The sequence below is a fragment of the Cnephaeus nilssonii genome, assembly GCF_951640355.1.
Source record: "Cnephaeus nilssonii genome assembly, chromosome: 20".
Classification (NCBI taxonomy): domain Eukaryota; kingdom Metazoa; phylum Chordata; class Mammalia; order Chiroptera; family Vespertilionidae; genus Cnephaeus; species Cnephaeus nilssonii.
This window is the reverse complement of record NC_137091.1, coordinates 14696590-14722690: the sequence shown is the minus strand read 5'-3', so window position 1 is coordinate 14722690 and position 26101 is coordinate 14696590. Positions and strand designations below refer to the sequence as shown.

The following is a 26101-nucleotide window of genomic DNA, read 5'->3' as shown; positions in this document are numbered from 1 at the left end:
CCTCTCTGTAAAAAATCAATAAAATATATATTTTTTAAAATGGTTAAGCATATTACAGTACATTCACAGGATACTGTTTACTCAAAATGTTTAAAAGTAAGGAAAAATACTTCTGTTACAAAACAGCAACATAACACTTGTCTTTAGCTGGTGGTTCTATGGTGTTGTATTCCAGTTTTCTATTTATCACAATTTTTATAATACAAGTTTCTAATGTCCCATAAGTCCTATGGGAGGCCAAGCACTGTTCTAGAAACCTTTTAACTATATTTTTAGTCAGTAGATTGGAGCAGCCGTCGCCTAAATCCTCCTCATCTCACCCGTTTGCACAAGTAAAGGTACGTGATCTTTCCAAGGAGGGAAGGCTAAGCCCACCCAGTTTCCTGAATTTCCGTTCATGAACTGGCAGAACAGAGCTGGCAGAACTCCTTTGGAACAGGCCTAACCAATGGACACAGACACCAGGGGGGTGAGGGCCTGAGTGTGGGGGGGGGGCGGTGCGGAGGTGGGGGGACAAGAGGAGAATAAGGACACATATGTAATACCTTAATCAATAAAGGAAAAAAAAAAAAAGCACAGGCGGTGCCTCAGGCTCTCCGTAGACCAGGTTGTCCAACGCCGCGCGAGGGACAGGGCGCTGGCTAAAGGCCCCACCACCAAGCGATTCCCCAGCAGCGGGTGGGCCCAGCTGCGGTGCTGGCGGCAGCAGGTGCGGCTGGGCGCAGGGTCCGCCCACTGTCCCGGGACGACCTCCCCAGTGGTTCCCACCCTTCCCTACATCAGAATCACCTGGGGCGGCGCCGTGGCGTCTGAAGTCGAAAACTGCCACGCTCTAGACACCTGACTAAATGGTGGGAGCCAACGCTTTGTCCACCAGCTGCTGTGGGGACTGCAGCCTCCTCAGAAAGGTCCCTTCCCACACGCACAACCCATCCCCTCACGAGGGCCGGCTAAGGGCACAGCGGGGCCTTCGGCATCCTGGCCACTGTGAGGAACACCTGGGCCCGCGGGCGGCAATGGACAGCTCCGGGGCCGGGCTGAGGGGGGACCCGAACACGAACACGCAGGGAGCCACGGTCTTTACCCTCAAGTCGCCAGGCTCTGGGCTTCCACTCTTTATCCTTTGCTGCCTGCCTACCACGACGCCGCTGCCCGTTTCCCACCGAGAGGACAAGAATCACTTCCGTGGGGCGGGACTTCCGGCATCCCCGCCCCCAGGGGGAATCTCTCCCCAAGGGCAGGTGTTAGCAAACCCGTGGATTGACGTCTTTAAGTGGTGGAAAAGTCACAACTTCAAGGGTAAATCCTCCAATCTCCCTGCCCGTAAATGCTTCCTTTACTCAGAGGGGTGTTCACCCCAAAGACTTAGCTGGGAGGGCTCCCTGATGGAAGAGGCGATCACCCATCACGGAGTATGGCCTGGAGGGGCACGAGGGGCGCCGCACGAGGGGCGCCGGAAGTCGGGCCCTCCTTCCCTCCGAGGTGCATTATGTCCTTGTTTTCTGATAAAATTAATACGTCTGAAATATTTGCTTTTAAAATTCTATTAATTTTAACAAATGGGGGTGGTCCTAAGATGTCCAGAGCTAAAATCTACACATGTGTTAAATTCATTATTTAAGACTGTAAGAAAAAAGTACTTAAAGCTATTTCTGATGAAACACCATTTCTATAAGTAACTGAAATAGCAAGCTGAAAATAGCGAACTCAATTATAAATGGATAGCTCTTACTCTCTGGGAAACATGACTGCTTCCTTCACACACTATCCCCCTCCCGGCCCCCCCGCCAGTGCCCCCCAAACAAGACTACATTATTACAAATGAGAAAATGTTTATTAAGCAAACAATTTAACAGTTTTCCCTTGGCAGAATTTTACAGATTAGAGCACAACCCAAAGGCAATTACAGTCTCAATTATTAACACACTACAGAGGATACTTATTCTACAACTGAAAAGTTGCTGAAGTTTGTGACATGCCACTATAAATGTAAGTATTATTAAAAATTACAAATTGTTTGGTGATTATTTTGATAACTTCTTGAGCAGCAGCTCCTGCAAGGAGAAAGGAAAAAAGCAAATCTTTGAAAAAGGTAAGTTTCAAGAATTATATAAAAATATCAATTCTGTAAAGAAAACCTTCCCATTTTCTAAAAACAAAGGTGTTTAAAAGTAATCCAAAACAGACATAATTTACGGTCATATCAAAATAAAGGACCATAATTTTTAATAACTATGTTATTAAAAGTTTTGTTTTATACATTCATAGCTTGGGATATTGTGCCACAGTTTTAAAGAATGAAGTATTTTTAATTATGGTGGTTTTGAAACATTAGCAAGATATATTAAGTAAAAAAAATCCAAATAGTAGTATAGTTGATTGCATTTTAAAGGATACATATAGGCAGAAAAAATTCTCTAAGGACTCCCTTCTGCTTTACTTTTACAATAAAAAGGGAATAAAGGTGTATTTGTTCTAAATACATTTGTAATTTGGAAAGAATCTCTATTAAATACTGCTGTAACTACTCAAAACAAAAATAGAACAAACAAAAAAATTACTAAGAAAAAATTCTTCATCTTTTATAACCTGAAGCTTGATCTTTCACAAATACTCGTTAATTAAGTACAATGTGAGACTCTACTCTGTACCAGATGCTGTTCTGGGCACCAGGAATATGGTAGGAACAGAAGACAAAGTCAGTGCCCCATGGACCTTCCCTTCCAGCACAGTGAGGGAGAGACCATTTGCAAATGAGTAAAACAGCATCTCAAATGGCCTTAGTGCTAAGGAGAAACATCAGGAAGAAGGCATGAGTGCAAGAGGGGGGGCCTCAGCTTTAAATTGGAGTGAGGAAGGTCTCACAGGGAAGATATTTAAAACAAAAACCTGGACAAAGTGAAGAAATATAAAGGCGTTGTGCCACTTAATATTCAACATCCTGCTTCACTGACCTCCCTCGGTAAAATAGTTAAGAAAACAAAACTGTCCCGGCCGGTTTGGCTCAGTGTATAGAGCGTTGGCCTTCGGACTGAAAGGTCCCAGGTTTGATTCATCAAGGGCATGTAGGGGGGGGGGGGGGGGGGGGGGGGGGCGGGCGGAGGGAAGGGTGTGTTTGTAGGAGGCAGCCAATCAATGATTCTCATCATTGATGTTTCTATTTCTCCCTCTCTGAAATCAATAAAAACCTTAAAAAAAAAACAAAAAAAAACTTCATAACTATACTATATAACAACAGATGCCAGTCTTCTCATCCTTGGAACTCACCCCCTAAGAACGCAGCAATGGTGTGTGGCTCAGCAGCTCCGTATCGGCAACTTTAGGAAAGAAAGGAGATATGAACTTCAACTAGCTTAGGACAGGCACAAGTATTATTTCTTAATATGGCTTAAATACTCACAATTCGTGGACATAATCATCTTTCACCATTACAGATAGTCCATATTCCTGAAGGAAGCCAGTGAGACAAGACTTCAACTTTCCTATATCTTCTTCAACTTGATAATTAGATACCCCTACAAATATACATGCAAATTAATTTTAATTGAAATAAACATGATTCAAAATGAATGGCTACCTCCTTTATTTACTCTAGTTTCAGGTGTTCTAATAAAAAAAGTAAGGTGTGAAAATGAAGAACAAAAATAACAGAATGTATGAGACCAATATTTGCAAACATCACAAACCTGTAACAATCAAAGAAACCATCAAAAACCTATTGAAATTTGAGTTTGATAAGCCTGCTTTGTTCACTGCTCCATCTCCAGTATCTGGAAGAGTGTCTGGCACACAGTTGGTGCTCAATACTTTGATAGAAGAATTGAATGAATGAGAAAGTGATGTCCTATTTATACCCTTTGTAAAAATTATGGTGTTTATTATTCATTTCCAAGAGATTAAATGACACAGAAGACATAAAACTATAACAACAGGTAACATTGAGCATTAACAGATGCTGGTTACTAGTATAAATACCATATGTATACTGATTAATTTAATCCTCACAATCACCTTATTAAGTAGGTACTATTATTCCCATTTTACAGATGAAAAAACTGAGACACAGATTATTTGCCTGAGTTACTTAGCTCATAAATAGCAAAACAGATACAAGCCCAGACAGTTGTTAATAATTAAGCTATAACATCTCCAAAGGTAAGCTATTAATTGTTATTACTACTGGAAGTTAAAATATAATTGCCATAACATTCACGTATTAAAAAAAAATCAGTATTTTTTAACTACTATGGTTTAAAAATGATCACCACTACTCTTCCTCATAATTGCAATACCTACCATTTATTGAGTACTTACAAGGTGCTAGGCAGTGTGTAAAGTGATTTTCATACATCACATATTTAACCCTAACAGTCTAATAGAGTAGATACTATTATTGCCATTTCATAAATATGAGACCTGAGACTTAGAGGGAAACAGTGACTCATCCAAGTTCAAGAGATAGTAAGTGACAGAGCTTGGATCTGAACCTAGGTTCAAAGCCTATGCTCTATGTGGTTGCTACTCTCCCAAGATGGCTCCCCAATGTATACCCCTTTGTGCCCTCATGTAGCCCCCTTCTACTCAATCTAAGCTGGCCCTGTGAAGCAAATAGAACACAACATAAGTGATGCTGTGACTTCTAAGACTTAAGTCATAAAAAGCCTTGTACCTTCCAGCTGGGTCTTTTGGAATGTTAATTCTAGGAAAGCCAGACACCATGTAAGAAGTCTACCCTAGAACTGCCGTGCTAAAAGGAAACCCTAGCTAGCTATGTGGTGACAGATGCCTGACAAGCCCCCAGCAGTTCCAGTACTCCTGACTAAAGGGCCGACATCTGAGCAAAAATGACTTCTTGGATGTCGAATTCAGTCAAGCCTTCAGAATGACTCCAGTTACAGGCATCAATAAGATCCTTGCTCCTCACTGAGATAGGCCTAACTGAGCCCAGCCAATTCACAAAGTCATCATATAATAATTTATTGTTTTAAACTACTAAGTTTTGAGATGGTTTGTTATTCAATGAATAATAAAAAAACATTCTAATCAAATAATACAAATAAAGCAATACATATAGTGTTTATGCATTTTCTTTCTTCTAGCTCATTAAGACTGTAACTCACTAGACATATGACATCAATTGGGGCAACAGGTTTTATGATACACCTAGAATGTACTGCTATGCAATAATCCTGCATAAGTAAACTTATCTTAATAACAATTTTCTGGGCAACTGAAAATCTTTGAAATTATGCCAATTACCTAATCATTATATTTAACAGATAACAAAAATTAGATATTAAGCAAAGAAATCTCTATATCTTCAGAGCTCTGAGTTCAGGAGTCACTGGCATACTTCTTGTGACTTTCCATTTCCACTAAATTAAACTCAGTGACTCTTAGAGGTAAACTGTGAAAAATGACAGAAAAATGTTTTCTTTTATATGCTATCCATTCAACCAACATTCCCTTGTAATGGTTTAGAATCAAACACTATTTGCAAATAGTTACACTTACAAAACAAATGGTAGTTCCTCAATAAGATATAATGTAAACTGTTTGCAATGTAAAAATCAAGGACCAATTGTAAACACCCAAGAACACTTTTAAGATTTAATTCAAGTGTCTACTTAAGATTTTATTATATTTGATAATTCGATTGCTATTCTTACCTGGGTATCTACCATGTTGTTTATGAAATCTATCCACAGCCCGTAACATTAAGTATAATACTACCTCATTATCTGGACTGTCCATGCTGGAAACTGAAAGGGAAAGAATTCAATATAATTTGGATAATTCATGACATAAAAACAATAAAGGATGGACCTTACTATATACTCAAATTTTAGGTCTCAAGGCAATTTTACCACAAAATTTTAGTATTTTGTGACAATAAAATAGAAAATGATAAATAATAGTAAAATAAAGGGAGATACATTAAGATAAAACCCAGTTGTCTTAGACTATTATGTAGTCACCATAATCTCTACTAAAGTAGTAACATGCTGCCCTAGCCGGTTTGGCTCAGTGGATAGAGCGTCAGCCTGCAGACTGAAGGGTCCCATGTTCGATTCCGGCCAAGGGCACATGCCCAGGTTGTGGGCACAATCCCCAGTAGGTGGCGTGCAGGAGGCAGCCAATCAATGATTCTCTCTCATCATTGATGTTTCTATCCCTTTATCCCTCTCCCTTCCTCTCTGAAGTCAATAAAGAAATATATATTTTTAAAAAATAAAGTAGTAACATGCTGACTTTAGCTCTTCTATTTATCACACAACTTAGTAACCTACCTAAATACAATTGTATATATGTATTAAGTTTTACATTGTGAAATTATGACTACTTGGATAGGTTTATAGAATTAAATTTAGAGTATAAATATTTCCATTATCATTTATATTATCACCATATACTCACTATTATTATACATAAAATATTAATCTCTTTAAAATTAAAGCTGCGGTACATTTATACAATGGAATACTACTCAGCTGTAAAAAAAGGAAACTTTACCCTTTGCGACAGCTTGGATGGACCTGAAGAACATTATAATAAGTTAAATAAGCCGGTCAGAGAAAGACAGGTACCATAGGATTTCACGCATATGTGGAATCTAATGAACTAACAAAAGCAAAATAGAGACAGATTCATAGAGAGAGAACAGGCTCACAGCTGTGGGGTGGCGGGGTGAGACAGGAGGGGGAGAGAATTGAGCAAAAAAGTAGAAAAAAAGAGAGAAAGAACTCATGAACACAGACAAAAATGTGGTGATTGCCAGGGAGAGTGGGCGTGGGGGGAGGTGAATGAGGATATAGGGGTGATAAATGGTGATGGACAGAGACTTGACTTGGGGTGGTGAAGACACAAATGATGTACTGTAGAACTGTGCAACTGAAACCTGTAAATTCTGTTAACCAGTGTCACCCCAGAAATTTAATTTTTAAAGGAAGGATGGAAAAAAATAAAATTAATAACCTAGCATCAAAAGATTATTATACTTACTAATTTCATCCCTGTTAACTGTATCCAAGCCATATTCTTCAGCTAAGGATCGACATCTTACCACTCGAAGAAATGCGGAATTGCTACCTGAACACAGGAAAGACATTATAGAGGTAACTAATTGACACATGAATATTCCAAATCACAGATCTCTTTAAGCACAGGAAATTGTGTCTATACTATTCACAGACATGGTAACGTGAAAAGATGTCTCTTATTTGACTCTAATGGTTAGCAGGGAAGGCACTAGAACATAAGTCATCCTAAATTCATGTCCTTGGCACTACAACCAGTTCAGCACTGAATAAGTACGTGATGGCACCTCTCTGAGACTCAGAATGGGGATAATATTACTTACCTTTGAAAGTTAGGGATGCAAAGTACCTAGCACAATGCTTGATAGGGCTCAATGAACAGTTGTTATCATTATTATGGATAAGTAGTCCAAAAGTAAAGTGTTACATATATTGTGCTCTTAGTATATGTAAGGTTTCAACAAAACAAAAAAAATTATTTAATGGAAATTTTCAAACATATCCCAAAATAGAGGGAACAGAATAAACCCCAAATACGCAACATCCAGCTTTTAATCTGGTATCATATGATTTAGTAGAACAAACACTGTATGCCGAAACAAGGTGCAAGATGAATAATGGAACAAAACATTAAAACTAAGCCTAAACAAACACTGGGGAAGAGTGAAGAAATGGAGAAGTTTGATCAATATATTTTAGAATTGAGGAGCATGCAAAAGACTTTATCTTCAGAAAGCACGTAAACAGATTGTATTATTCTTAAACTAGGTCTTAAATTAAAAAGAAATGCTTCAGAGAACAGTGGCATGAGATGGCTGGGCAAGCAGGCAGAGACCAGATCATGCAAGGCCTTGTAGGTTGAAGGAAGGTGATCTAATTTCATTGTAGGTCTGGCAGAAAATGGTATGGTCTAATTGCCTATTTAAGAGATCTCGCTGACTGCTCGATGAAAAATGGGTTGAATAGAGGCAAGAGTGGAAGGGGTATCATTTCAAACTTCACTGGAAAAGGAAAAATGGTGTAGAGACAATAAAAATATTAGTGGCTTCCAAGGGTTAGGGGGAAAGGAAGAGATGAATAGGCTGAGGACAGGAAAAAAATTTTTTTAAATATATTTTATTGATTTTTTTACAGAGAGGAAAGGAGAGGGATAGAGTTAGAAACATCGATGAGAGAGAAACATCAATCAGCTGCCTCCTGCATACTCCCTACTGGGGATGTGCCCGCAACTAAGGTACATGTCCTTGACCAGAATTGAACCTGGGACCCTTGAGTCCGCAGGCCGACACTCTATCCACTGAACCAAACCAGCTAGGGCAATGAAGTAACACCTAACTGGACAGGAAATTTTTAGGATGGTGAAACTATCCTGTATGATACTATAATGGTGGGTGCATGTCCTTACACATTTGTCAAAACCCACAGAAGGTACATCACCTGTTTGTTTATTCTAATGTAAACTGTTGACTTTGGTGATGATGTGTCCATGTCAGTTCATCGACTGTAACCAATGTGCCACGCTGGTGGGGGGTGTTCATAATGGGGGAGGGTGTGAATGTGTTGGGTCTGGGGGTACACAGGAAATCTCCATACTTAGCACTCAACATTGCTATGATCTTAAAATTGCTCTTAAAAATAAAGTTTAGCCCTAGCCAGTTTGGCTCAGTGAGTAGATTGTTGGCCTGCAGACTGAAGGGTCCCGGGTTTGATTCCGGTCAAGGGCACATGCCTGGGTTGTGGGCTCAGTCCCCAGTGGGGGCATACAGGAGGCAGCCATTCAGTGATTCTCTCTCATCATTGATGTTTCTCTTTCTTTCTTTCTCTTTCTCTCTCTCTCCCCCTTCCTCTCTGAAACCAATAAAAATATTTTTTTAAAAAGTAGGTTTACAGTTATTCATATGGAAAATAATACAATCCTATATAATAAAGAGGTAATATGCAAATTAACCATCACACCCTCACACAAAGATGGCCACCCCCATGTGGTCACAAGATGGCTGCCACAAGATGGCCAGCAGGGGAGGGCAGTTGTGGGCGATCAGGCAAGCAGGGGAGGGCAGTTAGGGGTGACCAGGCCAGCAGGGGAGGGCAGTTGGGGGTGACCAGGCCAGCAGGGGAGGGCAGTTGCGGGGGACCAGGCCTGCAGGGGAGGGCAGTTGGGGGTGACCGAGCCTACAGGGGAGGGAGGGCAGTTGGGGGGGACCAGGTCGGCAGGGGAGGGCAGTTAGGGGCAACCAGGCCAGCAGGGGAGGGCAGTTGGTAGGGATCAGGCCTGCAGGGGAGGGCAGTTGGGGGCGACCAGGCCTGCAGGGGAGGGCAGTTGGGGGGGACCAGGCCTGCAGGAGAGGGCAATTGGGGGCAACTGGGGCTTGCAGGGGAGGGCAGTTGGGGGCGATTGGGCCGGCAGGGGAGTGTCAATCAGGCTGGCAGGGGAGTGATTAGGGGGTGATCAGACTGGCAGGCAGAAGTGGTTAGGGGCAATCAGGCAGGCAGGCAGGCAGGTGAGCGGTTGGGAGCCAGCAGAACCAGATTGTGAGAGGGATGTCCGAGTGCCGGTTTGGATCAGGCCTAAACCGGCACTCGGACATCCCCCAAGGGATCCCAGATTGGAGAGGGTGCAGGCTGGGCTGAGGGACATACCCCACCCCCAGTGCATGAATTTCATGCACCGGGCCTCTAGTAATTAATAAGTAATAATACAAGAATAAACTGTTTCTTGTACTCACAACTGTAAACCTACTTAAAAAAAATAGTTCATTAAAAAAAAAGAAAAAAGAAATGCTTCGGGTCTACTGAGGAGTTATCAAAAACACCTGGAGCCTAACCATCTTAAACTAGATGGTAAAATTCTTAATTCTATTACAGTCACTAAACACAGACCAAACTGAGTAGTTAAACCAATACTCCCCATGTACATATGACTCAACTTCATACTCAAAACCTTCAGATAAAACTTTCCCAAAGTAGTTAAAATCAATAAGCTGAAAAGAAGTCAGTATTAATGACAATTTTCAAATAACTGACCTTCATGACTTTTTTGCATTGCCATAGATAGATTTGTTCTAGTTCTGACCCAGTCTTAAAATAATCTCCATTTATTATTACATTGTAAGAATAAAAAAACCTTACCCAATAATATTTATCTATACCATGAAGTTATGAAAAAAATTTTAATTTTAACTATTTAAAATTCCTGGGAACACTCCTTATGGCACATTTTTATGAAATAAAATAAGGAAATTAATTCAAGGGGACTTACAGAGTAATTTTAATTCTTTCTCTGAAATGGACTCTGGTGCCTGTAAAGAGACAATGCAGATTTTGCTCCAGTATAAAAGAGCAGGTTAGCAGAGGGTACAGCACAAAGATGATCACTGTGGGACGGGAAGACTTTCTCCAAGTGCTGGGAGAGCACTGGAAAAACACATTTTCTCCTTAAAAGTCTTTCTCATGAGGCAGGCAAGTGAGAGATCCCTCTAAAAGCACAGAGCCAGTGCCATGCCCTCCATCTCTAAACCTTTTCTGGCTGAAGTTATGGGATCAGGCCTACATGGGGCTGTGCTGTCCATCAAAGCCAGTGTGCCCAGCAGCTTACCCGGCCTATAGACTGCAGCAATTTGGCAACATGATTACCCACAGCGGCAGCATCTTTCTTTGCTTTTTCACGGTAACTAGAAAAAAGGGGGGGAAAAGCTATTATTAACAAATTTTAAAATCAGCAAATTGTAAATATCACCAGGAAGCAAACAAAAAATTGTTTTCCTTTTCATGAAAAAAGGCTGGTCTGGAACATATGAAATGTGAAAATGCCATGGAAATGCTGCCAGCAGCACCTGTTAGTGGTTGGGGATCTTCCCAGTGTTGGTGATGGACACTTGGAATCCAATAATACCCAGGTTCCCTCTGTAACTAACAGTACCCAACTTAAAAACTGCCCTCCATAATCCATGATCCATGCTTCTCTGACAAAATCTGCAACACATGTTACTAAAGAACATGATTTTTCTCCTTGAAGTCAAGTCCAAGGAAAGTTAAATACTTCAAAACTGTCCACCTGCAATGTAAAATTTTTAAAGTCTATTTACATTTTCACCCTCTGAAAATGATACGTGTTAAGCTAACTCCCTCCAATGTGAGGTCATACTTCATTCTATCCTCAATTGACTTTTCCCAAGTTTTAAGTAGTTGAACTTTTAGGCTAAGACAGTGGTCGGCAAACTGCGGCTCGCAAGCCACCACGGTTTGCCACTCTGTTGACTAATGAGTTTGCTGACCACTGTCATATACTACCTTTTACCTCTTTGCACACGATATGCCACAATTGCCTAATCCTCACAGCTTCCAACTACACGGTAACATTTAGTCTACCAGTGGTCGGCAAACTCATTAGTCAACAGAGCCGCAGTTTGCCGACCACTGGGCTAAGACAACAAAGATTTGTAAACAACGACTGAGATGAAGAGTGCAATCTGTTAAGGAACAGAGATCTTTTCTGTGTGACATTATTTGGCACTTGAGGAAACCAAGCCAGTGGCCCTGGATTCATCTGCACCAAACTACATAAGGGTAATATCCTTTGAGAACCATCCTTTTGACAGTCTATCTGGGTTCAGGCTAGTGATACCTGGATAGCAGGTGTCTATCTATAGACATGAACTCTTTAAATTATGAAACATTACTAATAAAAAATTCATCCAAACTGAAGACTTCCAAGTTTTAAGTTACAAATTAAAGACAGTATAGGGCCCTAGTTAAGAGTATGGAGATAGATTTAATGGGTTCAAATCCTGGTTCTGCTAGTTACCAGCTGTCTGACCCTGAATAAATTACCTTTTCTAGGCCTCAGTTTCTCATCTATTAAACTGGGGAAAAATAGTATCTCTCTCTAATGTTGTGAATATTAAATTAGTTAATACATAGGACAGCTCATAGCACAGAAATAAGTGCTCAAATGTTACGTTTTTATCATGAAATACATAAGAAAAAAACATCTGTCTCCTGGGGGGGGGGGGGCGGTATATGAGAACTCTCTGTACTTTCCACTCAATTTTGCTATGAACCTAAATCTATTCCAAAAAATAAAATCTATTTTTAAAAAAATCTGCCCTCTAAGTTCTTTAGCTTATTTTTAAAGCAATTAGATTATAATAGGTTTCCATTTTATTTCTGATAGGCTAGTAAAATAGTCTCATCTCTAATATAAACAAATTATTTTTTTCTGTTACATAGTTTGAAAACAGTGACTTACACATTTTGCAATTTTATATATTTGCCCGAATCTGCAATCATGTCAGGAATTGTGCCTCGGACAGGTAAATTTCCTTGACCCTCTTTAGCCACAAATTCCTTTAAGGCACGAGCTAAAATCCAAAATGATGGAGTCTAAAAGAGTAAAATAAAAAATTATTAAGTGGCATTTGAATCTGACCCAAAGCTTAAGGTGGCACTATTTTTACTTTTGGTTGTTGTTACCTGTTTGGTGATATTTATGCAGCGATCATCATTAAATATATCTTCAATGCTGCTTGGGATCTACCAAAGGAACATGAAACATTTACTTATACTAAGAATCTGCCCACCTTTATTTTCACTGCTGTTTCTCTGAATAAGTTCTTTGAATTCTCAAACCGTAATCAAATACATACTTCTGATTTTCTTACATTTTTATTTAGAATGAGTACCAGATGGAGGTTTGATGAAGAAAAAAAGAATGGAAGGAAGTCACATCCTGCCCATTATTGTTAGCATTAACGAATGACATGTTCTTTTTCATCATAAATGGAATAAAGGAGCCAAAATAAATCTTTTAACATATTTACATTTTAAAATATAACTAAGATTACAGACATTAATGTCAAGTTAGAGTGGTGTACTTCATGTTTTTCCATCTTGTCAAAAATTTTCAACCCTTTCACTCTAATTAGCGACTGTTGAAAGAGACAAGCCTCTGACAAAAACTAGATAGTTAAATTAATGTATGATGATCTTGCTAGCAAGATCATCATACATTAATAAAAATTTAGAAATTATAGGCTTTGATTCTACTGTGGAAAAAAATGTCTTACTGGTAACCTCCAACTGGTTTCTCTGCTTTCACTCCCCGTCCTCTACAATCTCTTCTCACAAGAGCCAGATAGTTTCTTAGATACAAATCTGATCACTCCACTCCCTTGCTCAAAACACTTCAATGGCCTGCAAGGATATTATGATCTGGCCCTTCTGCCTTTCCAAACTCAAATCCCTCTGATTACTTTCCCCCTTGTTGACGTCACTCCAAACATCCTGGCAGTTTTACTGCTTGAACAAATGCTAAGCTTCATCCCAGTTCCGGGCCTTTCTTTGCACATGTGCTTCCGCAGCCTAAAAGCTCTCCTACCAGATCTCTGCATGTCACTTCTCTCAGGCTTCTGCTTAAACACATCTCTTTGGGTCTCCTTGGCCCCGCTCTGGATCCCAGACCTCTGTCCTCCCCATCATGCTCTAGCTCTTTGTTCTGTTCTAATTTTGTTCATAGTACCTGGTGCATTTATCTCTTTGCTTAGTTCATTATCCCCCAGTCATGAGAACCTTGGTGTGTTTTTAAATTGGTGTAAATTTTACATTCAGTGAAATGAACAACTCTTAAATGTAGAATTCAATGCATTTTGACAAATATACATATATTTTTAACCATCACCCCAATTAAGACATAGAAAATTTTTATCACCCCCCAAAAACTGATTCACAAAGCACACACTTTTACTTACTCAGAAACACTACTTCTTTGTCTCCAAAAATCTTATAATGACAGCTTAAGTGCTTTTCTAACTTAAAAGGCAGCATGTTGCTGTTTTAAATTATAAGAAAATTCTAACTTAAACTCGCAGTTGTATTATTCCTAAGTTCCCTCAAAACCTCACTTGCCAAGCTTCAATAACAAAAGGGCATCTAAAATGAGTTATCCTCCAAGTAATTTTTAAGGTATCAATGTCATTTAAAAACACCTCCTTATGTCCAAAAAATTACTGTCAAAAGCAAATGCAGCCATAGCCGGTTTGGCTCAGTGGATAGAGCATCAGCCTGCAGACCAAAGGGTCCCAGGTTCGATTCCTGTTAAGGGCATGTACTTAGGTTGCAGGTGCCTCCCCAGCTCTGGTCCTGGTCAGGGCACGTGCAGGAGGCAACCAATCGATGTGTTTCTCTCACATCAATGTTTCTGTCTTTCCCTCTCTCTTCCACTCTCCCTAAAAATCAATGGAAAAATATCCTCGGGTGAGGATTAACAAAAACAAAAACAAAGCAAAACGAAACGAAAACTCCATCTTTCCCTCTCTCTTCCACTTTCTCTAAATATCAATGGAAAAATATCCTCGGGTAAGGATTAAAATGTAATAAAATAAAATAATAAAATAAAAGTGAAAAAAAATCTCAAGTTAAAAAAAAAATCAAATGCAGGGTAAAATTTAACTTTTCAGGCAACACTATTTTGGACCAGCAAAGTATCACCTTCAGTATATAATTCCTACACCCAAACTAGTACTATTCACAAATCATGTACTTCAAATAATTGATTTATATAAATCATTATAGCACTATTATATACTGAAGCACTCATGTCCATTTAACTAGGACAATACAGAATATTATTAAAACAAGCGTCAATCTATAATAGATATTAATTTCTAACCAACTATATACAATTTAGGAAATATTACCTTAAATCTAAAATCAACTATTTTATCATAAGGACTTCAAAAAACACCTTTCTAAATGAATCCCTCAGCCACTCTTTTAATACCTGAGTTGTATTTAGTGCTGTGTTCACATTCTTAATAGCTTCTTCAAAATTCTCTTCATCTTCCGGAGACCCACTTTCATTCTTTAGAATTCCTATTAAAATAGAAATTGGTTAGCAAACAACCTTTTTCTTCTTTCTCTTTCTCTCCCCCCAACATTATGGAAATAACTTGTCAGATTCTGAAGGGAGGATCAGATATTTTGAAACTTAAGAATAAATATGGTTTATCACCAGTCATTCCTAAAACTGTACAAGGAATGGCTCCTTAATCTTCCCCAAGGCAAAATAAAATATGAACTAATGATGGCATCATTTGACAAAGGTGTTGACAGAAATCCAATACACATTAGCTTCAAACAATTTGCTTTTCAAACCTTATGTAACATTTAGTCACATCCCATATTACCTTGTCTAATCAAATCTCTGAACTCTTCTTTTTCTTTATACGTTTTAGGTACTCGTCCATTTGTCTAAATCAGTTAAAAAATTTAAAAACTTAGTTATAAAAACTCAAAATATGGAAATTGAGTCCACAATTTCCCCCTTCTCCCATCCACATGAGATTTCATCAGTAAATATACACCCCAGTGAAATCAGAGGCTAACCTGACAGAAACAGAAACTGTGGGCCATTTCTCTACATTCATTCCCCACCGCCAGTTTCAGAATGACATTCATTCAAATTTCATTTTGTAAGTAAAAATATCAGTATTAAAACAGAAACTGCTAGATCTAAACTGAAAAGCACCCACCTACCCTAAGCCAAGCAAGGAAAGAAAATCAATCTCTCATCCCCTCCAATGAAATCCTTTATAATAAATTGAAAATACAGTCACATAAGGAATTTATTTTTTTTAAAAAAGGACATACTTCATTATACCACTGTGCTAAATATTTAGCTATGATCACAATCCATGGAGTGTGGCTATGGTCCTAAAATTGAGAAAAAAATACCAGTTAATATTAATTAGTTAATATTTATTCCTCACTATCATTTTCAACAAACTCAACAATATTTATGATCATTCCCCAGTATACATGAAATAATGAATGAAAGAAAATGAACTGGGTTAATAAAAATTGCTTCACAAAACTTTTTTAGAAGCAGTGTCCAACTTGATCCTAATATGGCAGGAATGTACTATGACTGTCCCCATTTTGCCATCAAAAACCAGTTTCAGAGACTGCCACCCAAAAATAAAGCTTAAATCTCTTGATTTCAGATACCAATCCTAGACTACAGGAAGATTTTCTCTGTGTTTTCTGATGAACCCAACACCTGCATTTTAATTAATAAGTAGGTAGAAAAAAATACATATGCTCCTTAAGTTCTATGGTGTGTTATAAGTATCATTATTATTTTCATACCAAAATATGCAGCTGCCTTGGTAATTCTCAAACACTAAAAATAAGCTTCAAGTGGAGTAAATTTCAACACCCACCCACCCACCCCAAATTCAAACTATTTTAAAAAGCACATCTATTTGTTTAGGAAAGGGCCATGAAGAGGAATATATTAATGTTCAATTTCTTGATGTAGGTGTTAATTACATAGATATGTTCAGTTAATGTACTTTTGTTCAATAAAAAGGTTTTTTAAATTTTGGAGAAAAAATATTTATTTAAAACAAATTAGGTACAATGTTGTTACTATGTAATCTGGATGACAGGACTATGGAGGTTTATAGTATTGTCTCACATTGGTGTATTCAAAAATGTTTTAAGTCTATCTATAAAATGGAAGGTCAGCCCGGTCGGTGTGGCTCAGTAATTAAGCGTAGACCTATGAACCGAGTGGTCACGGTTTAATTCCCAAGCAGGGCACATGCTCAGATTGTGGGCTCAATCCCTAACAGGGGTCGTGTAGGAGGCAGCCAATCTATGATTCTCTCTCATCACTGAAGTTTCTATCTCTCTCACCCTCTCCCTTGCCCTCTCTGAAATCAATACAAACATACTTTTTTTTTTTTTTAAATTTCAGAGAGGAAGGGAAAGGGAGAGATAGAAACATCAATGATGAGAGAGAATCACTGATTGGCTGCCTCCTGCATGCCCCACACTGGGGATCAAGCCTGAAACCCAGGCATATGCCCTGACCAGGAATCAAACCGTGACCTTCTAGACCATAGGTCGATGCTCAACCACTGAGCAACGCCAGCCAGGCCAAACATACTTTTAAAAATAAATAAATAAGGTTACACCAACCCTTTTGTCCATATGATCCAAATCATAAGACTGAAAATGTTCTTTCAGTTCAGGAAAGGGTTTATCCAGTCGTAGATCCTCTAATGCATTATCTGGATGAGATTCTATTACTGTGAAATAAATAATGCCAAAAGATAAACTTACTTCTTTAGTAATACTGCTGGCAATACACTACATTACAAGAATTTGGGAAATCTATAATTTTTAAATGGGCATAGGGTCTACAGTTTAAAAAAAATTTTTTGTTCATTATTCAGGTAAATTTACACATACATTTTACTAAAAGCACAAATTGTAAGTAGACTACAGTTTTAATGAAAGTAAAAACCAAGATTCTCTTAAAACAAAATTTTGTTATTATGGTTGAAAAAGATCAAAACTGATAAAATTGTGTTCAGATATTACCTAACAACCTACCCTTACTCCTCCTGCCGTCTTCGACAAACATCATCACCATTTACCTGAACCTCTTCCCTAGAAACCTGATCGTCATCCCTGACTTCCTGCTTCCTTGGCCCATCACCAGTCACTCCTCACATCCTGATGTCACTCTGCACACAGCTCTCCACATAGGGGAGTTCAGAAAAGTGTGTAATCCCAGTGAGTCTTTAAAGCTAGGCTCAGTTCTGTTACTTGCTAGCTGTGTGACCTTAGACAAATAACTTATCGCTCTGTGCCTCGGCATCCTCATCTGTAAAAAGCAGATAAAATCGTACCTATCTTATAAGATACTAGAGGCCTAGTGCATGACATTCGTGCACTGGAGGGGGTGTCCGTCTGCCCTGCCTGCACCCTCTCGCAGTCCAGGACCCCTCCATGACCCCACAGGGAGCGGGCCTAAGCCGAGGGATGTCCGAGGGGTCCTTTGTGCTGCTGCAGAGGCAGGAGAGGCTTCTGCCACCACCTCTGAGCTCGCCAGCTGTGAGCCTGGCTTCTGGCTGAGTGGTGCTCCCCCTGTGGGAGCACACTGACCACCAGGGGGCAGCTCTTGTGTTGAGCATCTGCCCCCTGGTGGTCAGTGCGCATCATAGCGACCAGTTGTTCCACTGTTCGGTCAATTTGCATATTAGCCTTTTATTATATAGGATTAGTAAGATTAAATGAAATAATTCATATAAAGACAGGCACAAAGCTAGCAATGTTAACCTTCATTATCATCTATTCCCACTTCCCTATCCTTGTAACAATTGCACTTAGTCAGTGGCACTCTCTCTCCCTCTCTCTCATATAAACCACTGGAAATCTCCTACCAGCAACTCTTGCCTCCAGTCTTTGACTCTACAAATCCATTCATTCTCTACTCAGCTTCAATGATCCACTTGAAGTTGTTACTGTCACTCTCCCACTTTCAACTCTTAAATGGCCCAACATCACCTGCCAAAAGCTTATCCTCTCAAGTCCCTCTCTAACTGCAAAGCAGATACTAACTACTACTCAGTGCTGACACCAATGCCAATGGCTCTATCATTGCACTAGCAAACTACCTGGCTCAGAGCAATGTGTAAATACTGAATAAAAATGTTACGATCATTTAAGATTAAAATTTTGTTAAGTAAAGGACTAACATCAGCCTTGAGCTGGTGCAAGCCTGAATATGAATGACTCTGGTCTCTGATAACACTTTTTCCTTGGAACAGTAGTTAGGTAAATGCCTTGTTTTGTGGAATTGTACCTAAACTGGAGGAGTCTAAGGCCTGTATGAGAATGGAATAAAAGACTGGTGTGGAAAAGGTGGTGTGACTTCTAGGTGTCAGTGTGACCTTGGCTCTCGCCTGGAAATAGCCATACATGCATGCTCTATGTATGTTAAGAGGAAAAATAAAAAATAAAAAAAGGCTAGGTACTTGAACAGCAACTAGGCCTCCTAATAAGATGAAGAAGCTGTACCTACTTATCTCTTGTTTTGTATCCTCCTATAATGTAAGTAAAGGAAATACTAGATTAAAGCCTGTATCAGTCACTGATTGACACTTTGAATCTATAAACCAGTTGCGCTGCTACAAATTTACTTTGTAATTTAAAATTGACTTTCTAAATTGTCAAGTTCTAAAATCATAGCTAAAGCAATGAAAAGCAAGCCCCATATGTGCAACAATTTTACCTGGATGTTCTTTTATAATGATCCTCATATAACCAACTAGTCCATATGTCCTACAGATCAAAAGAGGGATTTGGGAATTCCAGAGGACATCTGCTAAACGTAGTAATGTGCTGTAAAGGAAGGCACAATAAATAAGAATATAAGCAAATGGATATATAACAAAACACCTTAAAACAAAGTACCTTTCTTCCCTATAATTACTTCTAACTAGTTTTTCCCCCCACTTAAAATAACCAATGTTCAATTTAACTGCTCTAAATATATATCCTTCAAAGTTTCACATCCAGTATCTTTCTTTCCTATCTTTTTGATGCTAGAGATTCATAAGTACTTCCAATTAAAGATTTCTATAGAGTTTAGGAATTTTTAAAAACCATACTCTACAGGAAAAACAAAACTATGCAAATCTAATTAAGACATTCAATTAAAAATAAGTTAACATAAAAATTTACCTTTCAGGAAGTTGAGTTGCAACCACAATGGTAAACCTACAGAAAAATGAAGGATCATTGTCTAGAAGGTTTTCTGGACTCTAAATAGGACAAGGGGGGAAAAAATCCAACAAGTTCACAACCATATTAAACATGGCAGAAACAGTTAAGCTATTTAAAATAAATGAGGCAACATGCTAGACTCCAATGTTAGATCCAACTCTCAACTAAATAGCATACAAAAATTCAAATTTCTAAATTCCTAGCGTTTTGAATTATTAAAAAATAAAATTTCTGCACAGAAATAATAATGTATATACATATATACCTCTTCCACAAAACTCCCAGAGACATCATTATTTAATTCTTGTAAGAATTCCATGGTAGCTTGAGCTCGATTCTTTTTGAAAAGAAAGCATTTAACTTGAATTAGAAAAAATTTGGTTAAAATGTAACCCTTCAATTAACAGATCAAGCAAACAAACTATGAAATTACACCAAATTTCATGCAAAGATATGACAACTCTGCTTTTCATAGTGTTTAAACTGGGACTCAACCAGAATATTACTTAGAACAGAACTCATTATTCAGATTTTTTAAGTGAATACTTTATTTGCATCCTACTTTTCTGATTATGCAAATGACCAAAAAAACCATGAGCACCAGGCAGGAATATTCTAGATCAATTTACAATACTGTACAAGAGGTCACTCATTAAAAAAAGTCATTTCCACTCAGAATATTGTACTAAATTGATTAGTATGGCTTTGTAAGATTTTTAATATGAAATACAAAAATAAAAGATATTCTGGCTCTTAGTTAAAAATACTCTTTCCTCTGAACATTAACATCACTCAAGCTTTAGCATTAATACAGGATACAGTAAAAAAAAGATATATTACTTCTACATTCTTGAACTACAAATCTTATAAAATTTACAAGATAAAAAATGAGTTAATTTAACTTCTTTCTCAGAGAAATATAAGCTCTTTTAAAGTCAAAGCTTTTTCAAGAAACCAAAATATAGTAGCATCATTAAATGCTTAAACTCAACTATATTCTGTAACAAATTGATTGTTTACCTTGCCAATACTGCTTCTTTGAAGGAAAAAACTGAAAAAGACACAAAAAAATAAAATTAAGGGCTTCTTTGATTATATAAAGGGAAGGTTATTTTTAATACCAGGTACATTTCATTCATATTGTTGTTGTTTTTAATTTCTTTATTGATTAAGGTATCACAATTTCATTCATATTGTAAAACAAACTATATTTTGATTACAGATTGTAACGGCCTTCATGGAGGAAGAAAACTGGATGAAACTTGTAATCAAAGATAAGCTAATAAATCAATGTTCCCCAAAGTGTGCAGCACCTAAGAATTTCACAAGATGCTCTGAGAGAAAAGAGAGTTCTCTGGCTTTAAAAAGTTTAGGAATCACCATAGGTTATATTTCCCTCTTGGAAATTCATAACATACACAATACATATGATATTAAAGTCTCATATTAAAGAAATGTTTAATTTCATTTGCCCATGGAATCCCTTTGCCCATTTAGCAGTTATTAACATTCCCCAGAACCATGCTCCATAGGCCACACGTGGGAAATGCTGTATTAAACTGTTTGCTTTTGCAGGTAACTATAACAGACCTATTCAGGCTTCTTCGCACACATACCCTTGTCATATCCCAGGGCCCAGGCCTGAGGCTGCTAACCAATCAGTCAGGATGCTATGTAGTAGCACAAGCTCAGTGGCTCCATAAGAAAAAGAAGCCTTTTTCTTATTAAATCCTGCTCTAAGCAACCAAGTAATCAAAGGTAATAGGACTTTTTCTTTACAGACACCAATAAAAGGGCTGTGTTGTGTATCAAAGTTCAATATGAACCAAATTCTGATTTTCCTTATATTTATCCATTGCTGCTGTATAATGACAAATATGAGAGATCCCAGATTCCAAGTCCCTGAAAAGGTGAGTCTGAAAAGCTCTAAACATCTAAATATGACCAGCTTTGAAAAATGATATAAAGGCCATCTTCACAACAGCATTTTTATGGAGACAGTGTAGTGGGGAGAGATATATACCTGGACTAAGCTTAGAAGACACCGCAAGTAAAAGGTAGATTTTATTATTCTTATAATTCAAATATACAATTATTGTTAACTAGGGGCCCGGTGCATGAAATTCATGCACGGGGCAGGGGGGGGGGGGGAGAGTCCCTCAGCCCAGCCTGCACCCTCTCCAATCAGAGACCACTTCGGGGGATGTCCGACTGCCAGTTTAGGCCCCATCCCACGCAGTTGGACATCCCTTTCACAATCTGGGACCACTGGCTCCTAACCGCTCCCGTGCCTGCCTGCCTGCCTGATCGCCCCTAACTGCCTCTGCCTGCCTGCTGATTGCTCCTAACCCCTCTGCCTGCTTGCCTGATTGCCCCTAACCTCTCTGCCTGCCTGTCTGATCACCCCTAACTGCCCTCCTCTGTTGGCCAGATCACCCCTAACTGCCCTCCCCTGCAGGCCTGATCTCACCCCCAACTACCCTCCCCTGCAGGCCTGATCTTGCCCCTAACTGCTCTTCCCTGCCAGCCTGATCTCACCCCCAACCACCCTCTCCTGCCGGTCTGATCTCACCCACAACTGCCTTCCCCTGCTGGCCTGATCTCGCCCCTAACTGCCTCTGCCTCAGCCCCCACCACCATGGCTTTGTCCGAAGGAAGTCAGACATCCAGAAGATGGCCAGTCGACCCAGTCTAATTAGCATATTACCCTTTTATTAGTATAGATTATATACTAACATCCAGGAATCCATGCAAGGACTTAGGAAGTGTCCAGACTCCACAAATGAAAAAATAATGACTACTCCTTTGCATTAATAACAGCAATAAAGATAGTAATGATGGATAGATATATTTTATTAAAGGCCTATTTGCCAGACACTGTGCTAGCATTTGAGCTACATTAATTCCCTTCATCCTCACCATAATCCAAAACAGGGATTACTGTCCACTGAGTCAAGTCACCCTGACTGAGGTGAAGCTGGGACTTAGGCCTCACTCTCCTGTGACAAGACACTGCCTTCCCCAACATGCAAATATTTGAAAAGAATAAAACATACTTATTTCCAGCATCTTCTCCGCTGACCTGATTTCCATCAATAATTGTAAATGAACCAATACCTGGGAGACAAAAGAGAATCAGTCAAGAATATATATTTCTGTTTACAGCCATACCACCCTGAACGCGCCCGATCTCGTCTGATCTCGGAAGAATATATATTTCTAGTTAAAACCTTAAAGAAGTAAATTTACAACCACAAAACTACATTACCTGGAAGTATCAAGTTTTTAAGAATTTCAGTTCCTGTGGCTGTTGCATTTATTAGGCAAACATGAGCAGATTCTAAAGCCTCTTGTCCATGATCACCCCACAACCTACAAAACAAGATACAAATTCAACATTTAAAAGCATTTCATAAAAATACAACTTTTTTGCCCTAGCTGGTTTGACACAATGGATAAAGCATCAGTCTGTGGACTGAAGGGTCCCAGGTTCGATTTCAGTCCAGGGCACATGACCGGGTTGCGGGCTCGATCCCCAGTGGGGGGCGCGCAGGAGGCAGATCAATGATTCTCATCATTGATGTTTCTATCTCTTTTCCTCTCTGAAATCAATAAAAATATCTTTTTTAAAAAATACAGCTTTCTTATTTGAATGGTGATCTTTGATCTTTAAAGTGTTCCTGCATAGAATAACTGATGTGATAACCATGGCAAATATATAAAACAGGAACAGCAAGAGGTGTAATTGGGATTATATAGCTGTGTAACATAAGACTAAGATTGATGCCGTGCATGGTTGGATGGGGGGGTCAAGTCAAAACTAGACACTTGGTCTTTCAGCTTCCTGTCCATTACTCACGTCAAGCCAGAGAACTTACAGAACACAAATTCTTTAAAAATACTCATTAACATTAAAGAAGTGCCTTAGACTTAAAATTGATTCTGTTCTCTATTTCATTTCTCCTTAAGTTACGTGGATCCAGTTTAATTAAGATCTTGACATAGGACTTATCACTTGATATAAGACTTGTGACATCTGTAAGAGTGAGAAAAGCTTTACCAAGAAAACTGAATTATTATCATCTGAAAAGCCTCACACTGACTTCTATAGGAGTACTTTAAACTATAATACCCAATGAACATTCTAATAGCAGGATTAATAAATTAACAAATTAAGCATTAACAAAGATGTACTAAAGATTAGAAATATATGTTATAATATGATTCACACAGGCATATCATTAAAAGAACAAGGTACATGATCACACATGTATCATGGCATCTGAGCCAACCGGATTTTCATCCAGAAAGCTCACTAACTAGTTTATCTTTTCTTGTCACTATAAGAAGTATAAGGAGAGCCCAAACCATTAGAAAAATTCCATAGCCTGGAGGACAGATAGACTTTAATGTGCCTTCTTTGTTATTTGATCTAAAGCAGATTATCTTATCCTGTAGCCAGTTTGTCCTACAGCATATGTCACAACTATAATTGCCTTATTTGGTTTTTTATTTGCTGAATATCCATCTTTCCATTCCACTCTAAGCTCCAAAAGGTCCCAGATCACTCCCTATATCTACCACTGTAGTCCCAATGCCTGGCACAATGTCCTGTCCAGGGTAAGTGATCACTGAACAGTCATCAAATGAATGGAGGAAAAACCTGGAAGAACCAGAAGGACTGGAAACATCAGGTTTTCCAATGAAAGTAGGGCACACAGAAGACACCTGACATATTTAGTTGATGGATGCTTGGGTAGTTGGAGAGTGAGCCTAAGAGATTACTGGTGCATTTCTAGATAACATGTTTCAAGAAAGGGCCCAAACAAGAAATCAATCCTTTCTGCTCTTGTTGGCCTAAGAAAAGCAGGGCCTTGTTGACTGCTGGCTGGCTGTACATCTTTGTTCTAACTGCTTCCCTCTGACATTTCAACATAATAACTAGTTCTTATTATGAAAGGTAAAGTTTGATCCTTCAATGGACTGAACTCAGCAAAAACTCTTTGGTTCCAGTTACTTAGTAACCAAAAATATCATCTCAGCTCTGTCAGGTATGGTTATATCTGCATTCAAAACACAAGCAACTCCAAGAATTTGCAAGAGAGCATGAGTTGGTTACAAGGGCTCTGCCACTTTGCTTCTTTCCCCCACAAGCTTCTGAGCAGAGTGATGTGACTGAGTACCAGCTTTGCAAAGGCCAGAAGGGCCTGAGTTTACACCCTGGCTCAAACACAGAGCTAGTCATCTAACTTCTCCCAGACTCAGTTTCCCCATCAATAAAGCAGACAATTGTCTGCCTTCAAGGCTGCTCTCAGAATTGAGTGCCTAAAGCCCCTAAGACAGCACTCAGTTGTAAGTGCAAATGGGAGTTCCAGTCCTTAGGGACATACTGTAACTTCTGGCTTGGAGGCTCCAGAAAGAAAGGGAGCCAAGAGTTTGTTACTTCCATTGCCTTAACACACCAAAGATGCTCAATAAATAAGGAATGGGGAGGGTAAAGAGAAAAAACAAGGGAGAGGAAATAACCAAGGACTGCCTGATGGCGTAGACCTGCAGTGTCCATTAAGGTAGCCACTAGCCACATGTGGCTACTGAGCACTAGGCATGAGGCCTGTCGAAATGGAGATGTGCTAGGTAGTGTAAAACGCCGGATTTCGAGGACAATATAAAAAAATGTAAATATTGGTTACCTATTGAAATGGTAATATTTTGAATATATTGGGTTAAATTGTATTATTAAAATTGACTTTACCTGTTTCTTTTTCATGTGACTATTAGAAAATGCATAATGACACACCTGGCTCACACGAGACTAGCATAATATTTCTGTTGGACATCGCTGGCTTAGAACAACACCTAACACTCGGTACTGTGGTCGGCGCGGGGATGGGGAGTCGCGATCCCCCCATTCTGCAAAACTTGGTGCGTGAGCGCAACGAGGCGGGGCCGGCAGCCTCCCCGGTGACAAAGGCTGCGCCTTTGGGACCGCGCACCTCAAACAACACACTGCTTGGAGGGCGGGCGCGCCCAGCGGGTAGGAGGTCGGCCCTGCAGGAGCACCCCCGGCCTCAGGCAGGAGGCCCGAGCGCCAGCTCCCGAGCCCTGCAGGGGCGGGCCCGGCGGGAGGCCGGGGAGGCCCGGCCGCGCCGCTCGCTCGCTTAGGCCCGGCACGGACGCAGAGGGTTCATTGGCCCGCCCGCCCGACGCGGTGAGCCCCGGCTAACCTCAGCTGCCGGTCATACTTCTGCTCCTTGAGCAGCTTCCCCGGATGCGCCATGGCCGCGGCGGCGCGCGAAGAGCCGGTGCCCTGCAAAGTACCGCCACCTCCGCCGCGAGCGCGCAGGCGCACTAAGAGCCCGCCGCCGCCAGCGCGCCGCCCGCAGGGGGCGCCGCCACTGCACTGCGCACGCGTCGCCGGTTTGCTAGCCCTGGACTGGGACTGGTTGGTCAAGTCTTTCCTCCCTGCACCAGCCCCGCTCTCCACCATT

The 26101-nt window shown here is 39.7% G+C and overlaps 1 protein-coding gene across 1 annotated transcript; it reads right to left on the bottom strand.

Annotated features, from left to right (window-relative positions):
- Positions 1-1843: 1843 nt before the first annotated feature.
- NAE1 (NEDD8 activating enzyme E1 subunit 1) lies at positions 1844-25961 on the bottom strand. Its single transcript, XM_079800352.1, has 20 exons — positions 25838-25961; positions 22882-22985; positions 22670-22730; positions 20634-20664; positions 19879-19950; positions 19572-19651; positions 19120-19229; positions 17019-17128; positions 15684-15746; positions 15221-15284; positions 14815-14906; positions 12510-12569; positions 12286-12419; positions 10633-10708; positions 10297-10336; positions 7003-7089; positions 5670-5762; positions 3401-3515; positions 3268-3317; positions 1844-2054 (listed from the first exon to the last, which is right to left on the bottom strand). The coding sequence occupies exons 1-20, from the start codon at positions 25888-25890 to the stop codon at positions 1945-1947; spliced, it is 1605 nt and encodes a 534-aa protein (XP_079656478.1). The 5' UTR covers positions 25891-25961; the 3' UTR covers positions 1844-1944.
- Between the last annotated feature and the right edge of the window lie 140 nt (positions 25962-26101).